This window comes from Stegostoma tigrinum, chromosome 5, assembly GCF_030684315.1.
Source record: "Stegostoma tigrinum isolate sSteTig4 chromosome 5, sSteTig4.hap1, whole genome shotgun sequence".
Classification (NCBI taxonomy): Eukaryota; Metazoa; Chordata; class Chondrichthyes; order Orectolobiformes; family Stegostomatidae; genus Stegostoma; species Stegostoma tigrinum.
Window position 1 is genome coordinate 34,918,765 of NC_081358.1, and position 23,538 is coordinate 34,942,302.

The 23,538-nt window shown below is 40.2% G+C and overlaps 1 protein-coding gene across 4 annotated transcripts in view; it reads right to left on the reverse strand.

Moving 5' to 3' along the window:
* chd7 (chromodomain helicase DNA binding protein 7) overlaps nt 1-23,538 on the reverse strand; it is a 274,019-nt gene that overhangs the window by 138,736 nt on the left and 111,745 nt on the right. For all 4 annotated transcript variants that reach the window (XM_048529010.2, XM_048529007.2, XM_048529008.2 and 1 more), the window contains exon 4: nt 2,712-2,847. In XM_048529010.2, the coding sequence (XP_048384967.1) occupies nt 2,712-2,847 (136 nt within the window). The remainder of the gene's footprint in view (nt 1-2,711; nt 2,848-23,538) is intronic.

The following is a 23,538-nucleotide window of genomic DNA, read 5'->3' on the forward strand; positions in this document are numbered from 1 at the left end:
AATATTCTATCTAACCTTTTAAACATCTCCATATCATCCAATAGGGTTACTGGAGAGTCAACTTTTAAATTTTTCATTCCTGATTAATTTTCAATTCCTGATTCATTCTCAAAGATCAGTTAAATGTTTTAAGTTCTCACTGTACTTCTTTTACCACCATAAATATACTTCTGACTGTATCCCAAGTCACAATATTGCTTTAACAAATTAACACAACACATGCACTGACAACTCGTCCTATCTAGAGTACTAACTACAAATTGACATCACGGTGTTTCATTTTGATATGATAAGGACCTGTGAAACTTGCTTTAAATTATTGCCAGAAACAGGTAATAGTGCTAATGTTGTTTCCAGCAAGAAAATTAATCTTTGGCCCTTTCATCTCCTCTACCTTGCAGAATTTCTTGAGCACCCTTCTTGAACTACTCGTACTCTTTGGTTAGTTTCTCTAAGAAATTAGACATATATCAGAAGTAGAGACTCTGAACTTAGATTTATAGGTATTTTTTAAGATAATTTAGTAGGTTGTCTTATGGCATGGCCACATATCCATTCAAAAGGACTAATCCTGTGGACTCATTAGGGACAGCAAAAAGGACAATCAGAATTAGTTTTTGACAACTGGCATACCCTGGCAAAAAGTTAATCATCCTCCAAGGTCCACCCATCTAAAACATTTCATGACAAATGTCATTCTTTTATGCTAAGTCCTTCCACATAATCATCTTTAAAGATCATAGATCCTCTTTAAACTCAACCAATTATGATCCAGCCAAGGGCACCTACTCTCTGTGATCCCAGCTGACAGCAATTGTGGACAAGTCAGAATCCCAAAGTGAAAGCTAACTTGGTAGACCACAGGATTTTTTATGATTTTCTGTTTGTTTAATGTGGTAGTCATTGAACATATTCACTGTCTATCAATTTACTTTTTTAACTAAAGAACAAAGTGCATTACATTCATAAGGAATAAGTTGTCCAGTTTGCTATCCCTAATGAGTCCACAGGATTAGTCCTTTTGAACTGATACGTGGACATGACGTGACAGAACTTACTAAACTAATTAAAGAAAAATCTATAAATCTAAGTTCAGAGGCTATGCTTCTGACATAAGTCTAGTTTCTGAGGCAAAAAACCAAAGCATACGAGCTGTCCAAGAAGAATGCTCAACAAACTATGAAAACTATTTTCACTATACAAGAATAACTTGAAAAGGTCTTATTACAAGTATTAAAAAAATTCAACCTTATTACCCTCAATAATAACCTTACAGATACTCAAACCTCAGTCATGGAGCACTGTTTTTATTTTTCAGCTCTTCGTTTAATATCTCTTCAAGGGAACGAACCTTAAACATAAAACAGTTCAATTACAATTTTTTAATGTCTCAGAGGCAGCAGTGAGTACACCTTGCCAGAGACATGCTTATTGTATCAATGTTATATTACAGCATATGAGCTTAGTGTATAAATATCTTAGACTTGAACACAGACCATGAGCATGACATGCTCATGGAAGCACGATACTGTCTTCAATTCTCTTATTAACCTCTAAGCCACGCAGAATGCCTTTCATCTACCCTGACTGTTTTGGAGGCTGCTAAACTGCATTGTAGCTGATAAAGGTCTTTTCTCTGAATTCCTGCTTCTTTCAAAAGTAACTTTCTGGATGGTTCAATTTTTACTGAAAAAGCTTCTCTCTGTCACTACATAATGAGACATTCTTGATCTTTCTCTTTTTTACTCTGTTTTCTAAAGCACTATTCACTACAAGGAAACCTAAAGTAAATGCATATATATGCATTTCCTGCCATTTCCACACTTCAGACCATTTTCTGAAGTCACAAATTAAGCTATATCCCTCGCTTCTGAATACACACAGTATAGAAACACTAATCAAACTTAAAATTAGACAAACTTAAAATTGCTCCAAAGTAATTATGCAAGTAAAGTATGGATTCAGTCATAATTTTAGATGTAATATCACTTACTTCAGATAGTTAAACAGTGGCAAACTTACCCAAATTCCCAACATGTAACCATTTGTAAAAAGAATGGAAATGGATATCACTGTTTGCTAAAACCAATAAAACATTATTTTTAACAAATATATTTGTTTGGGAAATGACTTTAATGAATTTTCTCTAGTTCACTAAATTGTCTGTAGAAAGGACAAATAATGGTTTACAATATTACTTCCAAAATGGAGATACATGAAATTGCCCTTAAACGAAAGGAAGGATGCTGGAAATACTAATACATAGCGCATTAGGGGACAGAAAACTGGCTTTTGCATTTCAGGTCAATGATCTTACTTTAACTTTCTTCTTTTTATAGGTGCTGCTTAACCTATTAATGTGCAATGAACTGGTGAGATTAGGTTATTACATTGACTTTCTGTTTAACTGCAACTTTGCAGCATTCTACATTTTGTTTTTGTTCCCATAACAAGACTGCACTGATAATACAAGTTTCACTTGAAAGTTGCCAATTATTTCAGAAGACTTTTGTAATAAGCCATCACGGGTACAGGAAAATGTTTCTCCCTGAACATTTCAAAAGTGAAAACAATGGCAACAATAAGATGTACATTAATCAATTCCAAAACAAAGTACACAAAAGTCATAACATTCCATTAATTATGTATGTTATACACATGGCTCTCAGTCACAATGTTATATTTATACTTAAGTTTGAGGTTGCATTCACCTGCACTCCCAGTTCATCCTCTTCTGTTGGAGATGGAGGTGGGGTTTTATCCATGTCTGAATTTTCAGGTGAAGATTCATGCTTCCTTTTGCCTTTTTTCTTTCCAACAGTTGATTCAGGGGTATTTTTCTTGTTGCTACAAAATATCAACATCTATCAGTATACAGGAGACCAAAAACCAAAACCATTCATATTCAAAATAATACTCAAATCAATTAACTTTTTTGAGATAGTATTTTTTCCCCAAAGAAATCCAGAATATGTAATAAAAGCACAATGAACTGGTGAAATTAGATGACAAGACTGCTTGTATTACTGTTTTAATTTAGTCGTCTTAATTCAACAATTCTCAAATAAGTTTCAATCACCACAGATTGAATCTATCAATTATTTAAATTCCTATCAAGATCACCCATCTATCAATGCATCTGTTCATATGCACTGAACAGCTCATATATAAAACCTCTTAATGGCTGATTGTAAATGTACAAGCTACTACACAATTGAGTCTTTCAGACAGGATGGACAGTTCCTCCTAGCTTGGCTGGTTTTGCTTTCAATCTCTTTCTCTTTCCCCACTCCAAAACTCCCATGGTCCCTCTACAGTCAACTAGCCTACCTAGATACATACTTTGACAAAATGAAGTTGGCTGGCACCATGGTTGAGGAAATGGAAGGACAAGTTGCTGAGAAAAAGCTCTAAGAAAGCAGCGAAGAGGTTGCCAGAGAAGAGTGGCAGAAAGAAAATGTCCAGGAAAGAAAAGTTATTACAACTACATTTAGAAAGTGAAGAAGCACATTCACCCCAACATTGGCATCTCCTCCAAGCCCATGAGCATGAAGAACTCATTCATCAACAATATTTTTGACAGGCTTCCCACCTAGCCCATTACAACAAGTGCAGCACCATCAGCTCCTGGAAAATTCAGGCGGCCATGCGCCCACTGCTGCCGAGGGAGCTAGCCAAGCACACTATGTCAGAGGGCACAAAGGCAGCGACAAAAGTATACCAGCTCCAAGTGAAACACCCTATTGTATTGTAAAAATTCCCATGTTATTTCACCAAGTTAGTTACCATTGCTAAGGAATGAACCAAACTTCCAAAAACCAGGAGGATCCGATTTAATATTGTAGCCTTTATTGAATATAATAAGAATAAGAAACTTTTGCTCAACTGGCTATCCATAGATTCTGCCACAAAGCCATGCATGGATGTGGACAGACAACCAAGCATCATTGAGCAATCTACCAGTTTTGTGACTTCAATTACCTAAAACTAACCATTTGCAAAAAGTACTAGACAGTAACAGAAATGCTGGAAACAAATTCAAGAATAGAGGACTGGCTGGCTGGACCAAGGGCCCAAGTGAAATCTCCAGGAATATGTGGTCAAATCCCATCATGGCAGCGAGTGGAATTTCATTCTAGTTAATCAATCGGGAATTAAAAGCTAGCCTGCTGAAAACACAAAACTTATTGCTGACTGTCATAAAATATCCCATTTGGTCCACGAATGCTCTTCAGGGAAGGATATCTGCTGTCCTTGACCTGTTATACCGACATCTGACCCACAGCAAAGTACTTAATTCTTAAATGTCCTTTGAAGTGGCCTCACAAACCAGTTGGCTATATCAAACCACTATAAAGTTTAAAGAAAGGAATGGAATCAGATGTACCATCTGACAATGACCTACGCACAGGAAATGACAGTATCAAACTCTTCCCTTTTGACCTTTCAAACCATCCCTGAGCTTTTCATGGTCAGTTTTTACAGCATGGAAAGAGATTCTTTGGCTCATCATGTCTGCACTGGTCAAACATTCATCCATTTTAATCTGGCACTTCATCCATAGCCTTGTATGTTACTGTGCTTAAAGAGCTCACTTAAATAGTTCCTATTGAATGTTAATCATATTGAAATGCTGCAGCAGACTCAGAGGGCTGAAAGGCCTACTCCTGTTCCTACTTCTTACAGGCTTAGTTATTAAATGTCTTGAGGGTTCCTGTCTCTACCACCATTTGAGGCACTGAGTTTTAGATACCTATAACTCTATGGGTGAAAATAAATTTCCTCAAATCCCCTCGAAACCTTCTGTCCCTTACCTTAAAAAGGTATGCCCGTTGGCACTGACCCCTCACCTAAGGGGAAAGGATTCTCCCCATCTACTCTGTCAATGTCATTCAGAACTTTGCACACGTCAACCAAGCGCTGTTTCATTGCCCATCTCAGGCAACATCATCTTGTTGAGGAAAAAAAAACTGAAAGAACTGTGGATGCTGTAAATCAGAAATAAAAATAGAAATGGCTGGCCAAGCTCAGCAGATCTGGCAGCACCTGTAGGGAGAAATCGAAGTTAATGTTTCAGGTCGAGTTCTGAGGAAAGGTCACCACTGGACCTGAAATCTTAAGTGATTTCTCTCTACAGATGCTGCTCGACCTGCTGAGCTTTTCCAGCAATTTCTATTTTGGTAATATCCTGTTGAATATCTTCCTCACCACATCTCACGCAGTCACATCTTCCTATACTGTGGTGACCAGAGCCGTATACAATACTCCAGGTGTGCTCTAAGTAACATTATATACAGCTCCATCACAACCATCTCGATCTTGTACCAATGGCTTTACTAAGTGAATACCCAGCCCCCCCCCCACTGATGGGAAAAGCCACCAGAGGTGGCAGCACAGAGACATTCAATCAAGAAAGACTGCCTTGCAATTCCTCAATGTTGGTTCAGGATCCAATGAAGTCTTATAGCATTAGGTCAAACACGGGCAAGAAAACCTCCCTTTAATGACAAAGTACTGCAGACCCTCCCACCCATCTAATGAATCAGTGCGCCATGTTGGACACTAATTGGAAGGACTGGTAAGGATGGCAAGGGCACAATGTACTTTGGGTGGGGACTTCAAAACCCACTACGAAGTGTCACTTGGGAATACCGCTACACAGCAACCTGGCTGAATCCAAAGGACAGAGTTGCCTGACTAGATCTGTGGGACATGACAAGAGCTTCTAAACAGCGTGGAGAAACTTGTCCTTAATCATCACCAAACTACCCATTACAGATGGAATCTGTCCATGACAGTACGGTTGAAGTGACCACTGCATAGTCCAAGCAGAACAAAGTGTGCCTTCATATTCAGGATAATCTCCATCATGCTGTGCAGCACAGTAAAACAGGATAGATTTCAGACTGATCTATCGACTCCAATTTGGGAATGGATGAGTTGGTTTTGGCCACAGGCAGTAGAATTGTATTCAATCACAATCTGGAAATTCACAAACAGGTACTATGCTCAGTAGCCACTACCACTGAGGTAGGGGATGAGCCCTCATTGGACGAAGACATGCAGGAGCAGCACCAAGCATACTTAAAAATGGTCAAGTGATGAAGATTCAACAGAACTATTTGCATGCAAAATCATGGAAAGAGTTAAAATAATTGTGCAACTAACAAATCAGATCCAAGCCCTGTAGTCCACCCAAATTCAACTGTAAATGACTGCGGACAATTAAACAACTACACAGAAGGAGGCTTCACAGTATTCTCAATAGTAAGAATGGGGAGTCCAACACCAGTGCAAATGAGAAGGATGAGGTATTTGTAAAAATCTTCATCCAGAAGTGGCAAGCTGATGTTCCATTTTGGCCGCCCTCCTCCCAAGGTTCGTAGCATCACAGACTCAAGAGATCAGCTAATTCAATTCACCCTATGCGATAACAAGCAGCAGCATACAGTGGACACCACACTAGTTCCTCAGAAGAAAGATTTCAAAATAGTCCTGTTCAGATGTGTTGTTATGCGCCTCAAGGGCAGGCCATACTTGAACCCAGGCCTCTTGGCCCAGAGGCAGGGACAGTGCCACTGACTCACAAAAGCCACTATTCATATTTAAGCTCTTCTCCCCCTCAATCATAGAAGGTACCCTATTAAAATAAAAATAATTTGGAGTGTCAACTTATAAATATTGGAGAGTGCAAAAAGTTTATAACGAAGCTGAAACAACAATGAATTAAGTCATGAATGATGATGAAATCACTGATAGTAGTCATTGATGCGTAGAATTTAACCTTCAAGTATAATCATTGCTGTTTCAAACTGAAGCCATTTAAGTCAGCTCAGGAATTAAGAATGTGGTAATTCTAAGGCAGTTTTAATACACTATTCAATTTAAGGGTTAAAGACCTTTACAAATTAAGAAACAATTTCCACGGGCCGTCATTGTTAAAATTTACAGATGTACATTCAGTGAGATTTACAAAATAATGGCATGACCTCTACTGGCTTGTATTTATAAATGTTAACAAACATGGCCTATGAATCAACTGTTTCTATGGTCAAGAAAATGATGACTTAATCCTACATTGTATTAAGTCAAATCATCAGGCAGATAGAAACCGTACAAGAGGCTTGGTCAGTCAGTGATAATTCTTTCCTATTCCACTATCACATTCTGTTCCCACATCATTGCAATATTTCATTCTTCAAGTATTCATCAAAATTTATTTTGAAAGTTAAGGCTGAATCTGCTCTTAAAAACCTGAGGTACTGCAATGCAAAACCTAACCATTTGTTGCACGTGTTACCTCTGCTTGAAACTGGTTATCAAAACAACAAATGATCCATGCTTGGTATGCTTTTGATAACATGGAGATCCATCATAGCACATCTTTTGCCTCTCCTTTATAATATTCTCCAAGATCTGGAAGTCAATTATGTTCATTCCCAAGAACCACCCAGCAGAAATTATATGTCACTAGATCAACGAGGCTCTTTTTACTCCACCTTTTGTCTGCTTCAGTTTCAAGCTCTCTTTTGCCAGAATAGTGGGACTCTGCAGAGAGAGGAGTCACTGACAGCTGCAGACTACATCTTAAGGTGAAGCTTCTGGGAAAACTGAGGCTCTTAGCAGCTTCGATTCCGGTCACTCATTTTGGTCACTTTTCTCCCTCTACTCATTTCTCTCACATTTCAGAAAGCCCATTTTAAAAGACAACTTTTTGGCAAATAAAATCTAGCAAATTAAGAGAGGGAAAGGCCCTCATGATTAGTCTTATATTTTAGCCATCAGAAAGATAATTTCTGACAGCTGTTGGGAACAATGCAAAAAACTTTGTTTAAACTATATTTTTAGTTTATTGTTAACAAGGGGGAGAAATGGTTAATCAGTTTTAGATTTTGATTTGAGTGCTTTGGGTAGTGATGAGAGAAGTATGGAAATCTGTTTTCTTTCCGTACATTTTAAGAAGCAGTTGCAACCTTGACACAAGAGTTGGCTGTTTAACAGCTCAGTGCATTAAACAAACTTTTATCATTGCCTCTTGACAGCAGTCCAGTAAAACAAAACAATCCACAGTCAGTATAGCATTTGCCAGAAAGTGAAGGGCTGCTGGACACCGGGTTGAGGGAACTCATTGTGTTGTTCCAAAATAAGTGTCTGGGGGAGAAACATCAGATAAAGGGAACAAGCATCTCGTGATGACTCAGAAATTTATCAAAAGCAAACCAGTTGCAGCTGTACCAGCCTGCATCTGTTCATTGGATGAAGATTAGCAAGTTTGCAGCTCATATGAAAACTGGAAAAGTTGTGGATAGTGAGAAAGGTTATAAAGGATACAGCAGGATGTGGATCAACTAATAAGTTGTGTGAAGAAAGTTAGATACAGCTTAATCCAGACAACAGTAAGTTGATGCATTTTGCGAGGTCAAATGCAAGAGGAACGTATACAATAAACGGCTATACTCTTAGGAGCATCAGTAGAGAGATCTTGGGGTCAAAGTCCATGGCTCCCTGAAAGTGACAACTCAAGTGAACAAAGGTGGCAAAGGCAGCAATATGGCATACTTGCCTTCATCAGTTGGGGCATTGAGTATAACTGTTGCCAAGTCTTGTTGCAGCTGTATAAGACTTTAGTCAGGCCACATTTGGAGTAGTGTACAGTTCTGGTCACCACACAATAGGAAGGATATGGAGACTTTGGATACAGTGCAGAATACATTTATACCAAAATGTTGCCTAGATTGTAGTGTGTTACCTATAACGAGAGGTTGGACAAACATGGGTTGATTTCACAAGAGCTCTGGAGGATGAGGGGGCAACCTGATAGATTATTTTCTCCCCACGATGGAAACATCAAATCCTAGGAGATGCAAGTTTAAAATGAGAGGGGTAAGTTTGAAGGAAATGTGAAAGGAAAGTAGTTGCTTTTTTTTTTAAAAAAAAGAGGGTGCCAGTGAGGTGTTAGAAGAAGATATGACAGAAAAGTTTAAGAAAAGTTTGGACAGACACATGAGCAGGCAGGAATAGATGCTTACAGGCAGATGGAATTAGTTTAAGATAGCATCATGGTTGGCACAAACATGGTGGGCTAAAGGACCTGTTCCTGTACTGTTCTATCTGCCTTTGTAATGAGTTAGTAGAAAATCTTGACTGAGATTTTGGTGTTTGTAAGGATACTGATCAGGAAAAGGGGTAGTGTAAACTCAAATCCTTTTCTGCATAATTTGTCTAGTGTATTATAAACCCTGTTTTTATTTAAAAAACATTTTACTGTGTTGATAAGTACACTGGCAGCTTCTTGTGAGAATGATCTGTAACAAAACTTCATTGTCGACAAACAAAACAAAGTTGAGATCAAACATTTCTGAAGAAGGGTCCCAACCCAAAACATCAAGCTTTCCTGCTCCTCTGATGCTGCTGGGCCTGCTGTGTTCATCCAGCTTCACACCGTGTTATCTCAGATTCTCCAGCATCTGCAGTTCCCACTATCTCTCTAAGATCAAACAAGTCAGGCTTCAACTTCAGATCTGATCTGTCCAGTACTAACATTAGCTAGATTGTAAAAATCCATTAGGTAACTAATAGCTGATATAAAACTTCATTTTTGGAAAAATGAACTAGAATTAGGACAACAAACACGTACACAGTTTAATACACTTTCTAAAAAAAAGTGTACAGAATCCAAATGGTGCTACACGAATCTTTTGTTTTCAGAAATAAGTTTCCCTTGCATCAAGTTTATCTTTCAACTACACACCAATCACTAAAACAACTTCTAGCCAGCGGTGCCCTCATCCAGTGAATGAATTAATTAAAAAACTTCCCAGTAAAAACTGAAAGAACTGTGGATGCTGTAAAACAGAAACAAAAACAGAAGTTGCTGGAAAAGCTCAACATGTCTGGCAGCATCCGCGAGGAAAAAAAATCAGTTAATGTTTGGGTCTGGTGACCCTTCCTCAGAATGGGTTCTGACGAAGGGTTACTAGTCCCGAAACGTTAATTCTGATTTTTTTTTTCTTTTTCAAAGATGCTACGAGGCCTGCTGAGCAACTTCTGTTTTTGTTCTTTCAACTTCCATACAAGTGTCTGGTTTCCCCACTGCCTCACACCATGCTGAAGAAATCCTCCTCTTTGGTATCTGTAGCTCTAAATTTAGTTTTATTCTTTGCTCAAATTGAAGCAAAATACTGTGCTTGCTGGAAGTCTGAAACAAACACAGAATGCTGGAGAACACCTCTGAAGAGGAGTCATACCAGACCATTTCTCTCTCTAAACTGATGCTGCCAAACCTGGTGAGTTTCTTCAGCATTCCCTACGTGTGTTCTAATTATTGTTCCATCATGTTCCACATTCTACCCTCCGTTGTCCACATACTTATTTGCACAAAATGCTTTTCACTTAGGACCCCTGAGATTACTGACCCACATCAATTCCTGTGCAAGAAGCATTTTCAGTTTACAATTCTTGCACTTGTTTTCAATCCCTCTACAGTCCCACAGATTTTCAACACTAATCTCTCGTAATCACACAGCCCTCAAAATATCTGCACTCATCACTAATTCTAGCCTGTTAAACAACTGAGATCTTAACTGGGCCATGTTTGATGACCATGCCTTCACTGTCTGAACTCCAAATTCAAGAATTTCCGGTTTCAACTTCTATAACACTCTTTTCCCTATTGAAAACTTCTTCAAATCTACTACTTCGAGCAAAGTTGCAAGAGATGACCAAATGATTACCATACAGGGCCCGTTGCCCAATTTTGCTTCATAATGGTCTAGTGAAGTGCCTCTGTATGGTTTGTTGCATTAAACAATAAGTATAAATTATTGTTTTGAAAAGGCATCCAAGATTTACTCTCCAGCTATCAAACATGTTCTTTAACAACATGTTGTGATTTCAAACTGAAGATTTTGTTATTCATTCTTTTGTGCACTGGGTCGTTATGCTTATCTCTTCCTTCCCTTACTCAATGCCATTTTCAGCTCCTCCTTTTCAATCATCATAACTCACCTTTAACTCCCACCAAAAACAATTCAACAGTATCCCTTCTCCCTCCAGTGGCCTAAGGTCACAAGTTGGAGGCCTTTTCTTTTTATCCCCTCTCAGCTTTCATCACACCTTGTGGCAATTTTTCTTGATCCTTCAGAATTGTAACTTTAGTGATCCCTTCCTCTGACTTTCTTCCCTTAGTGTTTGCTTTCTCAATTATGGTCCAATTCAGTCAGATCTCAATTACAGCCTCATTTTCACTTTGAAGTAGAGCTCTTTTCCATTCAGAACACCACAAGAAATGATTTCACATTGTAGTCAATGAAAGGGAGTAAGTTGGCTGGACGGTTAGCTTCACGATCCTATCTATCTGCAACTCTACTTTCAAGCAACTATGAACGTGTACTTCAAGGTCTCTTTGTTCAGCAACACTCCACAGGACCTTACCATTAAGTGTATAAGTCTTGCACTGATTTGCCTTTCCAAAACACACAGCCTCACATTTATCTCAATTAAATGCCATCCACCACTTCTCAGCCCATTGGCCCATCTGACCAAGATCCCATTCCCTGTGAGGTAACCTTCACTGTCCACTACATTTCCAATTTTGGTGTTATCTGCAAACTTACTAACCGTACGTCCTATATTCAAATCCAAATCATCGATACAAGTGACAAAAAGCAGTAGACCCAGCACTGATCCTTGTGGTACACCGTTGGACACAGGTCTCCAGTCTGAAAAACGTCATCTCCATCCTCTGTCTTCTACCTTTGGGGCAGTTCTGAATCTAAATGGCTAGTTCTCGTTCTATTCCATGTGATCTAAACTTGCTAGCCAGTCTACCATGGTGAACTTTGTCAAAAGCCTTACTGATGTCCATCTAGATCACATCCACCACTCTGCTCTAAATCAACATGCTTCGTTACTTTGTCTAAGTAACTTAATCAAGTTAGGGAGAAACGATTTCTCACACACAAAGCCATGTTGACCATCCCTTTCAGGCCTTGCCTTTCCAAATACATGTAAATCCTGTCACTCAGGAATCACACCAACAAATTGAGCACCACTGATGTCAGGCTCACTAGTCAATAGTTCCCCGGCTTTTCCTTACCACCTTCCTTAAATAGTGGCACCTTGTTAGCCAGCCTCCAGTCTTGGCACCTCGCCTGTGGCTATTGATGATACAAATATCTCGCAATCTTCCCACAGAGTTCAAGATTGCTGTGTTTAAAGAACATTAAATTTACTCATGTCAGGGTGATTTTACAATTTGCATATAATGAGCATCTAATGGGGGCACGTTACATTGTTAAATGTTATTCAAGTTATCTATGACAATGCAGTGACGCTACTCAAAGCAATTTCAGTGGATGTCAGACTGCATTTTTCACAATGAATTATTTAATTAAACAAACACAATGTTCAAGAAACCCAGCAGGTCTGTGGAGATAGGAACAGAGTCAGAGTCAGTGTTTCAAGTTTAATATGACCCTTCTTCAGAACTCAAGTTATTTAGTGTGGCCTCCATATTTCAGACACTTCACTCTACCTATTGCTTGGACCAATGATTATCATATATCGCGAGGTATGTTAATATGGCAGGGTCTAACTGCTGATTGTTCAGGCTTTTATGTCTGTATCAGGTTAGTATATTTTATAAGATCTGTGGAACCATCATACTTCAAAGGCAACAACTACTTTCCTCAAAGCAAAATTTACATGGTGTAATTATTAAATCAACCTTGCGACTTTCATGTGACTTTGATGTGTTTCATAAATCAGATCACAACTAAATACTGGGGGTCAGAAGACTTGGCCAATATCCTGCATCTGGAGGCTCACAGAAATTTGAACTCATTATCTATATCATATTTGCAAGGTTAATCTCCAAAGTATAAAAAATGTGAACCAATACAAGCCTAATAACAAAGGAATTCCACTTGATTTATACAACAGGTCACAACCATACATAAAATTACATACATAGTGCAAACTTGTGAGCAATACTCTAATGATGTTTGCATTTCATTTTAATGAACATAAGTGTTAGCCTACTCTTTCATCACTTTGAAGACAGAAACCTTCCAAGCTCCAGAGTTCACAAGAGTCAGTAGAGGAATATAGCATGGGAAAAGGACCTTTGGCCCAAGCTGCTTGACACTGACTACGGTGCACACTCAGCTAGTTCCAATTGCCTGCATTTGGCCTATATCTTTCTAAGCCTTTTCCATCCATGTACTAATCCAAATGCTTTTTAAATGTTGCTCTTGTATCTGCCTCAACATTTTCTCTGGCAGCCCATTCCATACATGCACCACTCTTGGCAAGAAGTAGTTGCCCGTCAGGTCCTTCTTAAACTTGTCCCCTCTCACCTTCTAACCTATGCCCTCTAGTTTTCAATTCCTCAAACCTGGGCAAAAGGCTATATGCATTCATCCTATCTGTGTCCCTCATGATTTTATGCACCTCAATAAGGTCAACACTCAATCTCCGACATTCCAAGGAATAAAGTCCTATCCAAAATGCCAACCTCTCCCTATAACTCAGGCCTACTAGCCCTGGTAACATCCTTGTAAATCTTCTTTGCATACTTTCCAGTTTGACAATGTTTTTCCTATAACAGGGTGACCAAAACTGTACACAGTATACCTCAGCTGATGAAGGCCAGCATGCTAAATGCCTTCTTCACCACCCTGTCTACCTGAAAAGCCACTTTCAACAAACTATGCACTTGTACTCCTTGGGCCCTCTGCTCCACAACACTCTTCAGAATCTTCCGATTTACTGTATGAACCCTACCTTGGTTTGACTTTCCAAAGTGCAACACCTCACATTTGAATGTGCTGAACTGCATTTGCCAATCCTCAGCCTGCTTCTCCAAGATCCCTGTGTAATTTCTGATAACCTTCCTCGCTCTCAACGATACCTCCTAATTTTGTATCATCCACAAACTTACTAATCATGCCTTGTAAATTCACATGCGGATCATTTATGTAAATAACAAACAAAGATCCCAGCACCAACCCCTGTGGCACACCACTAGTCACAGACCTCCAGTCAGAGAAAACCTTCAGCCATCAAACCAATTAACTAGCTCTCCCTGGATCCCATGTGACTGAATCATGACTAGCCTGCCACGTGGGACCTTGTCAAAGGCCTTACAAAACTCCGTACAGACAACATTCTCTGCCTGACTTTCATCTATCTCATGGTTAACTCTTCGAAAATCTCAAAGATTTATCAGATAGGACTTCCTGTGCAAAAATCTATGCTTATTATCCCTTATCAGACTTTGACTATGCAAATATTGATTGATCCTGTCCCTCAGTATCGTCTCCAATAACTTGCCTACCACTCATGTCAGGCGCACCGCCTGTAGCTCCCTGGCTTGTCTTTGCTACATTTCTTAGACAATGGAACAACATTAGCCAGCCTCCAGTCTTCCAGAACACCAGCACTGGCTAAAGATGAAGCAAAAATCCCTATAAGGGCCTCTGCAATTTCTTCCCTAGCCTCCCACACTGTCCAAGGGATGGACCTGATCAGGCCCAGGGAATTTATCCACCTTAATGCGCTTTAAGGCTGCAAACGCCTCCTCTCTGGTGACATGTACATCCCCACTTGTTTCCCTTATTTCCTTAATATCCATGTTTCTCGGAGGAGAAACAATCATTAAAAATCGCCCCCACCTCCTGTGTCTCCTTGCATAGACAGCCATGCTGATCTTTAAGGGAACCTGTTCTCTCCCTAGCCACCTTTTTACTTTCAATGTAGCTATTGAACCTCTCAGGGATTATTTTTAACCTTATCTGCCAGATCTATCTCATACCTTCTTTTTGCTCTTCTGATTCCCCTCTTAAGTGTCCTCCTACACTTTTTACAGTCATCTAGGGAATCACTTGAGCCTGATAGTTTAAATCTAACGTATGCCTCCTTCTTTTTCCTGACCAGAGTCTCAACACCGCTAATCAGCCAGAGATCCCTAAACCTGCCAGATTTTCTCTTCACCCTAACAGGGACGTACCATCCCTGGACTCTTGATATCGCACCTTTAAACGCCTCCCATTTGCCAGTTGTTCCTTTTCCTTCAAAGTCAGCAACCCAATCGAGCTCTGCCAGATCCTGCCAATGGCCCCAAAATTGTCTCCACTCCAGTTTCACCTTAACCTGAGGACTTAGTTTTAACATAATTATGGTAAAAGAATAAGAGTGTTATGGTCTCTGGAGCCAAAAAGTGCTCTCTGACTGACACTTCAGTCCCTTGCCAAACCTTGTTAATTAAGAGGAGTCCAGTGTTGCATCGTCCGGAGTAGGGTCCTCTATATATTGATTTAGGAAACTCTTTTGAACTCATTTGACAAATTTTATCCCATCTGGGCCTTTTACAGTCTGGGTGGCCCAGTCAATACAGGGGGAATTAAAGTTTCCACCCAATACTACTCTTATTCCTACAGATTTCAGCAATCTCTCAATATTTCTGCTCCTTTAGTACATGCTGGCTGTGGGCTGAAAAGACAGTCCCAAAAGACTGACCATCCCCTACCTGTTTTTATGATCTAACGCGTTATCAACATCTGACGCCACATCAAGAATATCCTCTCTAAGCACTGTTACGTCCTGCCTTATCAAAGCACCAACTCCCCCTCCGAGCTTACCTGTATTTCTGTCACACATGTAGCTCCTGTACACTGCAACTTTGAGCTGCCAGTCCTGCCTTCTCACGGCCCTGTTTCTGTTTGACTACAATACCCAGTCCCCAAAGCCGACCCATGCTCTCAGCTCATCTGTCTTACCAGTCAGGCCTTGTGCATTGAAACAAATGCACTTTAAACCAGAATCCTTTCTCTCCCTTTACCATGCCCCTAGCTATCCTGAATCGTAAGCTTGCTCTCAATGGCTAATGTATTTTACCCCGACTTCTCGACAGCCCCTCTCTTATCCGAAGCCCCATCCTCTGTCAAGCTAGTTTAAACCCCACCAGGTGACACTAACAAATCTCTCTGCAAAGATATTGGACCCCCTCTGGTTCAAGTGCAACTCATCTCTCTAATACAGGTCATCTCTAGCCCAGAAAAGATCCCATGATCCAAGAACTGAAAACTCTGCCTCCTACACCAGCCTCTCAGCCACGCATTCATCTGGCCTATCTTTCTACTTCTACCCCCACTGGGAGCAATTCAGACATCACTACCCTGGACGTCCTGCTTTTTAAACTTCTTACCTAACTCCCTATACTCATTTTGCAGGACCCCATCTCTTTGTCTGCATACATGCATGTCGGTACAAATGACAACAACCTCTGGCTGTTCACCCTCCCCCTTCAGAATGTTCTACAACCACACAGAGGCATTCTTGACCCAGGAACCCGGGAGGCAACACACCATCTTGGTGTCCCTTCTGCGGCCACAGAATCTCCTGTGTCCCCCCTTGCAATGGAGTCTGCTATTAGTATCACTCTTTCTGACTGTGCCCTTTGCCTCTCAACCTCACAGCCAGTCACAATGCCACTGGCCTGACTGCTGCTGCTAGCCCCTAAAAGGTCAACCACTGCACCCCATCCCCAAACTCTGTATCCAAGGCATTATACCTGTTATTGACAGAAATGGCCACAGGGGAACCCTGCACTATCAGCCTCTCCCCTTGACCTCTTCTGGTGGTCACCCAGTTACTTGCAGACTGCACCTTAGGAGTGACAACTTCACTACAGCTCTTTTCAACGATGTTCCCTGCACCCTGGATCATCCCTAATGCATCCAGCTCCAGCTCCCCAACGTGGTCTGTCAGAAGATGCAGCCAGATGCACTTCTCACAAGGTAGCATGCGTATAGAGTAGCATAAGCAAACAGAATATCATCAAAATCTGTATGCTAAGAAAGAGTGCTGAAGGGTACTCAATTAATTTAAACTAAAATCTAATGAAACAATCTAGAATATTGAGAATCTGATTGTGTTTCGGTCATTGGAGCGCAGCATGTAGTGTCCGTGTGATCAAGGAGCAGTTGGGAGAGGTACAAATTCTCACTGAAAATTTCCGACAAGCAAAACTTCTTTTGAACAATGGTTTTTTGAAAATTTTCTGTGTTAACTTTCTGATATGGATTAATTAAGTTGGGAACAATTCAGTGTGAACTAAACAGAATCAGTCAGAAAATGTACTTAATGGATTTGAGCTTACCATTTATTAAATGGAAGAATTGGACCATAAAAGATATACAAGCAGAATTAGGCCATTCTGCCCACTGAATCTGCTCCCCATTCGATCAGGGCCAATAAATTTTCTCAAATCCATTCTCCTGCCTTCTCTCTGTAACCCTTGATCTCTTCACAAAGCCAAAATACTATCTCTGTACTAAATACACTCAATGACCTAGCTTCCACAGCCCTCTGTAGCAATGGGTGCCACAGATTCACCATCCGCTGGGTGAAGAAATTCCTCCTGATCTCAGTTCTAAAGAGTACAGACCCAGAGTTCTAAACCACACCTCATAAGACAAGACCTTCATCCGCAGGATCATCCTTGCAAACCGCCGCTGGATCCTCTCTAATGCCAACACATCCTTCCTTCAGTACAGGGCCCAAAACAACTCAATATTCAAACCAAGTCTGACCAGAGCCTTACACCGCCTCAGTAGTACATTCTGTTCTTCCATTCAAGCCCTCTTGAAATGAATGTTTTCATTGCATTTGACTTAACTGCCATTCATGAACTAATGTCACTTATACAAGGATTGATTTGGACATTCATGCTTTACTTCAGAATCTAAAAATACGAAGTGGTCAGGGAGGTACATTGTTAATATTCCCACCAAGTGATTTACTTTATTACATAGTAATATTAAACTTAAAATCAAGCCAGCAAACTGTCTGTAACTCCACATTAAATCTTAACTGTTTCTCTTTCTCAAAGATGTGATGAGTTTCTCCAGAACTTGATTATGTTATAGGAAATTATACTGTAAGATCAGGTATTACCTATAGGCTATAGCAGCATCTTTTGGTGATGGATATGACCTCTCAACATTTTGACACAATTTAAGTTTCCTGCTAGTCTCTTCTGGCATGCAAACTCTAGAGGTCAAATGTGAAGATGACTGCTTCTGACATACTAACCAAGCTAACTTTATTAATATTGATACTCAAAAGAAAAAAAAGCCATCAATGAACCATTCTTTCCCGTAAACTGGACCCTCAACACAATTGGGTGTTGTCAAACAAAGCACGTGTCCCTGCAATGCATTGTACTCTATTGGGGGGGAAAATATCAAACTGCAAAGAGCTATATTAAAGAAACTCTGGATTGCATTTTAGTTATTATGAAATGCCAATGCCTAATGATAAAGATTGACAAAAAGGCATGCTCATGTGTACATCAATCTCTCATACAGCCGAAACCCACTTCATGTCATTCTCAGCACTATTTCCACACCAATTACTTCAGTATTTACTAAACACTGCCATCAGCTTCCCTTGCCATGAGACTTAGTTTCCAGCATTTATTTCCGCTCTAACTGCCACAAATTATACAATACTACAGCTGAATACTGGGGCCCCGTTCCTTTCATCTAGACGCCAAGAGCAACCCGATTACCCTGGTAACCAGTGGTCACATGACCAGCACCTGCTCTTTTGGCTTACTGCCACTGTGTAAAGCCATCTGCTTTGCTCAGCCAGCCAGCTACATTCACAACACCTGCACTGCAGCATTCTCAGGGTGCTTCTTATCAAATCACTGCAAAAAGTGTTCAAAAACATTCAACATTTCTCACATTTGTATAAATCAAAAAGACATGGTGGCAAACACCTTGATTCCTCGCCAAGACCTTGTTCTGAGTACTTATTAATTATTCATTCCAAACATCACTGAATTTACATTATCCTACTTTGTGGTGTTTGGTCAAAGTCACTTCTGAAGCGCAGGTCGTAAAAAAAATTGAAACATAGTTGATATTATGCAAAAAAAAAGTTGCCATGGCTGATCCTGCACAATGAGCCAGTTTAATGTTTTCAGCTTAGTATCAACCTAACGGCACAAGTCAAGTGGTATCAAGATTTTTCACTGCCATTTTTGAAAAATACACATACAAAATAAACAGAATGTTTTCATCACACAACAAAAAGCTCAAATATACAATGTACAGTATCCACAAGCTGGTACAATATTGCTGAGATAACACCTAACCAACTGATATACAATTGTGCTTGCACAAGTCAAGATATTTTTGTTGATTTCAGAATTTCATTCCTTTATGTCTTTACCAAATAGAATTCGGACTCATCCAACCAGTATTTCAAAGAAACAAAGAAACCTACAGCACAGGAACAGGCCCTTTGGCCCTCCAAGCCTGCGCCGATCAAGATCCATTGTCTAACCTGTCATCTATTTTCTAACGGTCTGTGTCCATTTGTTCCCTGCCCATCCATGTACCCGTGCAAATATATCTTAAAAGACGCTAAAGTGTCTGCATCTACCACCTCCGCTGGCAACGCATTCCAGGCACCCACCACCCTCTGTGTAAAGAACTTTCCACGCATATCGTCCTTAAACTTTCCTCCTCTCACTTTGAACTCATGACCCCTAGTAATTGAGTCCCCCACTCTGGGAAAAAGCTTTTTGCTAACCATCCTGTGTATACTCATGATTTTGTAGACCTCAAATCAAATCCCCCCTCAATCTCCTCCTTTCTAATGAAAATAATCCTAATCTATTCAACCTCTCTTCATAGCTAGCACCCTCCATACCAGGCAACATCCTGGTGAACCCCCCCTGCACCCTCTCCAAAGCATCCACATCCTTTTGGTAATGTGGCGACCAGAACTGTACACAGTACTCCAAATGTGGCCGAACCAAAGTCTGATACAACTGCAACATGACCTGCCAACTCTTGTACTCAATACCCCGCCCAATGAAGAAAAGCATGCCATATGCCTTCTTGACCACCCTATTGACCTGCGTTGTCACCTTCAGGGAACAATGGACCTGAACACCCAGATCTCTTTGTTCATCAATTTTCCCTAGGACTTTTCCATTTACTGTACAGTTCACCCTTGAATTTGATCTTCCAAAATGCATCACCTCGCATGTGCCCGGATTGAACTCCATCTGCCATTTATCTGCCCAACTCTCCAGTCTATCTATATTCTGCTGTAATTTCTGACAGTCCCCTTCACTATCAGCTACTCCGCCAATCTTAGTGTCATCAGCAAACTTGCTGATCAGACCACCTACACCTTCCTCCTGGTCATTTACATATATCACAACCAACAGTGGTCCCAGCACAGATGCCTGTGGAACACCACTTGCCTTGGTAACAGTGCCAGCATCCCATTTGATTGCAAAGAAAATCATACACTATTTTCTTCCCACTCCCTATACCATAGCTCTTTACTCAGAGATATATTTGATACTTAAAGCCTTGTTCTGCCAAATAATCCATTGCAAGTAACATCCTCGCATAGTTATCAGTAAATCTGAAGACACAGTTTAAAAACAGAAAAATTAACTGAACACTTGCATTATATGGGTTTTATTCTTTGCCATACTCAAGGCCATTCTTTGGGACAACACAATTTTCTGCACTCTCTAAAGTAAAGGGCACAGGAATTTGTTGCATGATAAAGAACAGTATTAAAAGATCACATAAATAAAATCTTTCAAATATTCAAGCAAAGTCAAGTGAGCCTTTAGAAGTCCTCAAACAGGAGCACCCTTTACCAGGTTTTTTCTAAGATTCCACCACCATATACTACAGCCACATGTTTCATTCCACATGACACAAGAAATGGCTGAATAGAATGGATATGGTAATAACTGGTGAGCCTGTCAACACAACAGCTGTTGTGAAGACCAATGCTAACTGCCTATTGAATGTTGCAATTCTAGCACTACTACCAGACAAGTGCGAGGTGATGCATTTTGGTGGGAGTAACCAGAAGGAAAAGTACAGGGCTAATGGTAAGATTCTTAGTAGTGTAGATGAGCAGAGAGATCTCGGTGTCCATGTACACAGATCCTTGAAAGTTGCCACCCAGGTTGACAGGGCTGTTAAGAAGGCATACAGTGTTTTAGCTTTTATTAATAGAGGGATCGAGTTCCGGAACCAAGAGGTTATGGTGAAGCTGTACAAAACTCTGGTGCGGCCGCACTTGGAATATTGTGTACAGTTCTGGTCACTGCATTATAAGAAGGATGTGGAAGCTTTGGAAAGGGTGCAGAGGAGATTTACTGGGATGTTGCCTGGTATGGAGGGAACGTCTTACGAGGAAAGGCTGAGGGACTTGAGGCTGTTTTCATTAGAGAGAAGGTTGAGAGGTGACTTAATTGAAGCATATAAAATAATCAGAGGGTTAGATAGGGTGGATAGGGAGAGCCTTTTTCCTAGGATGGTGACGGCGAGCATGAGGGGGCATAGCTTTAAATTGAGGGGTTAAAGATATAGGACAGATGTCAGAGGTAGTTTCTTTACTCAGAGAGTAGTAAGGGAATGGAACGCTTTGCCTGCAACGGTAGTAGATTCGCCAACTTTAGGTACATTTAAGTCATCATTGGATAAGCATATGGACGTACATGGAATAGTGTAGGTTAGATGGGCTTCAGATCGGTATGACAGGTCAGCACAACATCGAGGGCCGAAGGGCCTGTACTGTGCTGTAATGTTCTATGTTCTATGTACCACTGTAGTATCAGCCCAACAATAAAAGCAATTTTGGCACTTATACAACACTTTAAACCTGGAAATGATTTCCATGGTCTTTCTTAGAAGCGTATTTCACAAAATTATGAGCAAGGTAGACACCAGAGGGAGGTTTTTAAAAAGAAGAGAAAAGTGGAAGAGAGAGAGAGAGCGTTGAGGGAGGAAATTCTTTTGCTATGGCTTAGGCAAATGAAATCATGGTCACCTGTGATGGGCTGACAGGAGTGGGGCATACACAAGAAACTAAAAAGGTTTGTGGACTTCTTTGAAGGACGCAGAGATTCAGACATTAGGAGGGTCCTGGTCATGAAGAAATTTAAACTCAGCATCAGAATACAGAACAGGCTTCAACTAAATAATTCTAAACTACTCCTACTTTCCAACACTTGACCACTAGCCTTGAATGCTGAGACACTTCAAGTGCTCAGCCAAGTGCTTTTTCCAATGTTGTGAAGTTTCCTGCCTGAACTACCCTCCAAGATAGTGTATTCCGGACCACCACCACCCCCCTCTGGACGACAAAACATTTCCTCAAATCTCCTTTAAACCTCTTGTCTTTCATCTTAAAGATGTCATCCCAATGTCATTGATGCTTCTATCAACTTGAGGGTAAAAACATTAATGCTGAGAACATATGTAACTAGGAACCAAACCAGGTTCGTCATCCGAGGGCAATAAGTAAACTGAACTTGCTACGGGATTGATTATAGGCAGGTTTGGTTGAGTTGACATCTATAGAAGAATGCCAACGAAGAAAACACAGGAATAATCAAGTCCAAACGTATCAGAGCACGGATGGGGTTTTGGCAACAGGTAAATGATATTACTCAAGTGCAGAGATACAACTTTTGAGAGCATATCAGTTTGGAAGCCAGCATCAAAAAGAGCACCGTGATTGAAAACAGCCTGGCTCAACCAAGGAACAGAGTTTGGACTGGAGGTTGAAAACTTGTATTTCAGTCATCCCATTGTTTACTTCAAGGATACTGTAGTTCATTCAGTACTGGTGTTGGTTAAACCAGCTACAAGCAGTGCGAATAAAGGTTCAAAGAGAGGTGAAAGACAGACAGTGAGTGCGGAGTCAGACTTGATTAGAGTTTTGGAATAATTTACTTTACTTTTTAAAAATGTGTTTAAACCAATACAAATGGCTGTTATTTTATCTTTAAGTTTATGAAGAAAGGTGAATAAACAAGGTAACAAACAATGCAGGCGGCTTGGTTAATGCTTCTGACGCTTGATTCAGTACAGTACTGTCTCTCTCTATCCCGGATACAAATGCATATACACTGCAACTCATCAGTTCACTTTAACCGCAATCACTACTGCAAAGAGAACGACAGGTTTATAAAACATCATTGCTTCTATGTTATGTAGTAACCTCAGCTGACATTCTTGGCTATTCAACCACCACTTGGTCAACAGCTTCTAATTCTCTACTTATTTACATCTTTATGGGAGTGGGTAACAGTGCTTCAAACAATGCATGGAAGCATTAAGTCATTTCAGAAGTGACCTCACTAAAACCACCCAGGGAATTTCTAAAGAGGAGTCTAGGCCCGAAACATCAGCTTTCCTGCTGTGTTCATCCAGCTCTACACCTTGTTATATCAGGGAATTTGAACTGATATTCTACAAAAAAATGGAGAAATCTTACACCAGATTACTTCTTTCACCCCTTTAAATGTACACACACTGAAAACAGCTTCATTCATCACAAATAGCTGCTAATAACGACTTTCCTTTACATAGATCAGCCTTACAGAACTAAAATATTTCCCGACAATTGCTTAGATACAATGCATTCTTATACTGGTCAAAAACTGTAGTTTAATTCTGAAAATTCTTCACACTTACTCAG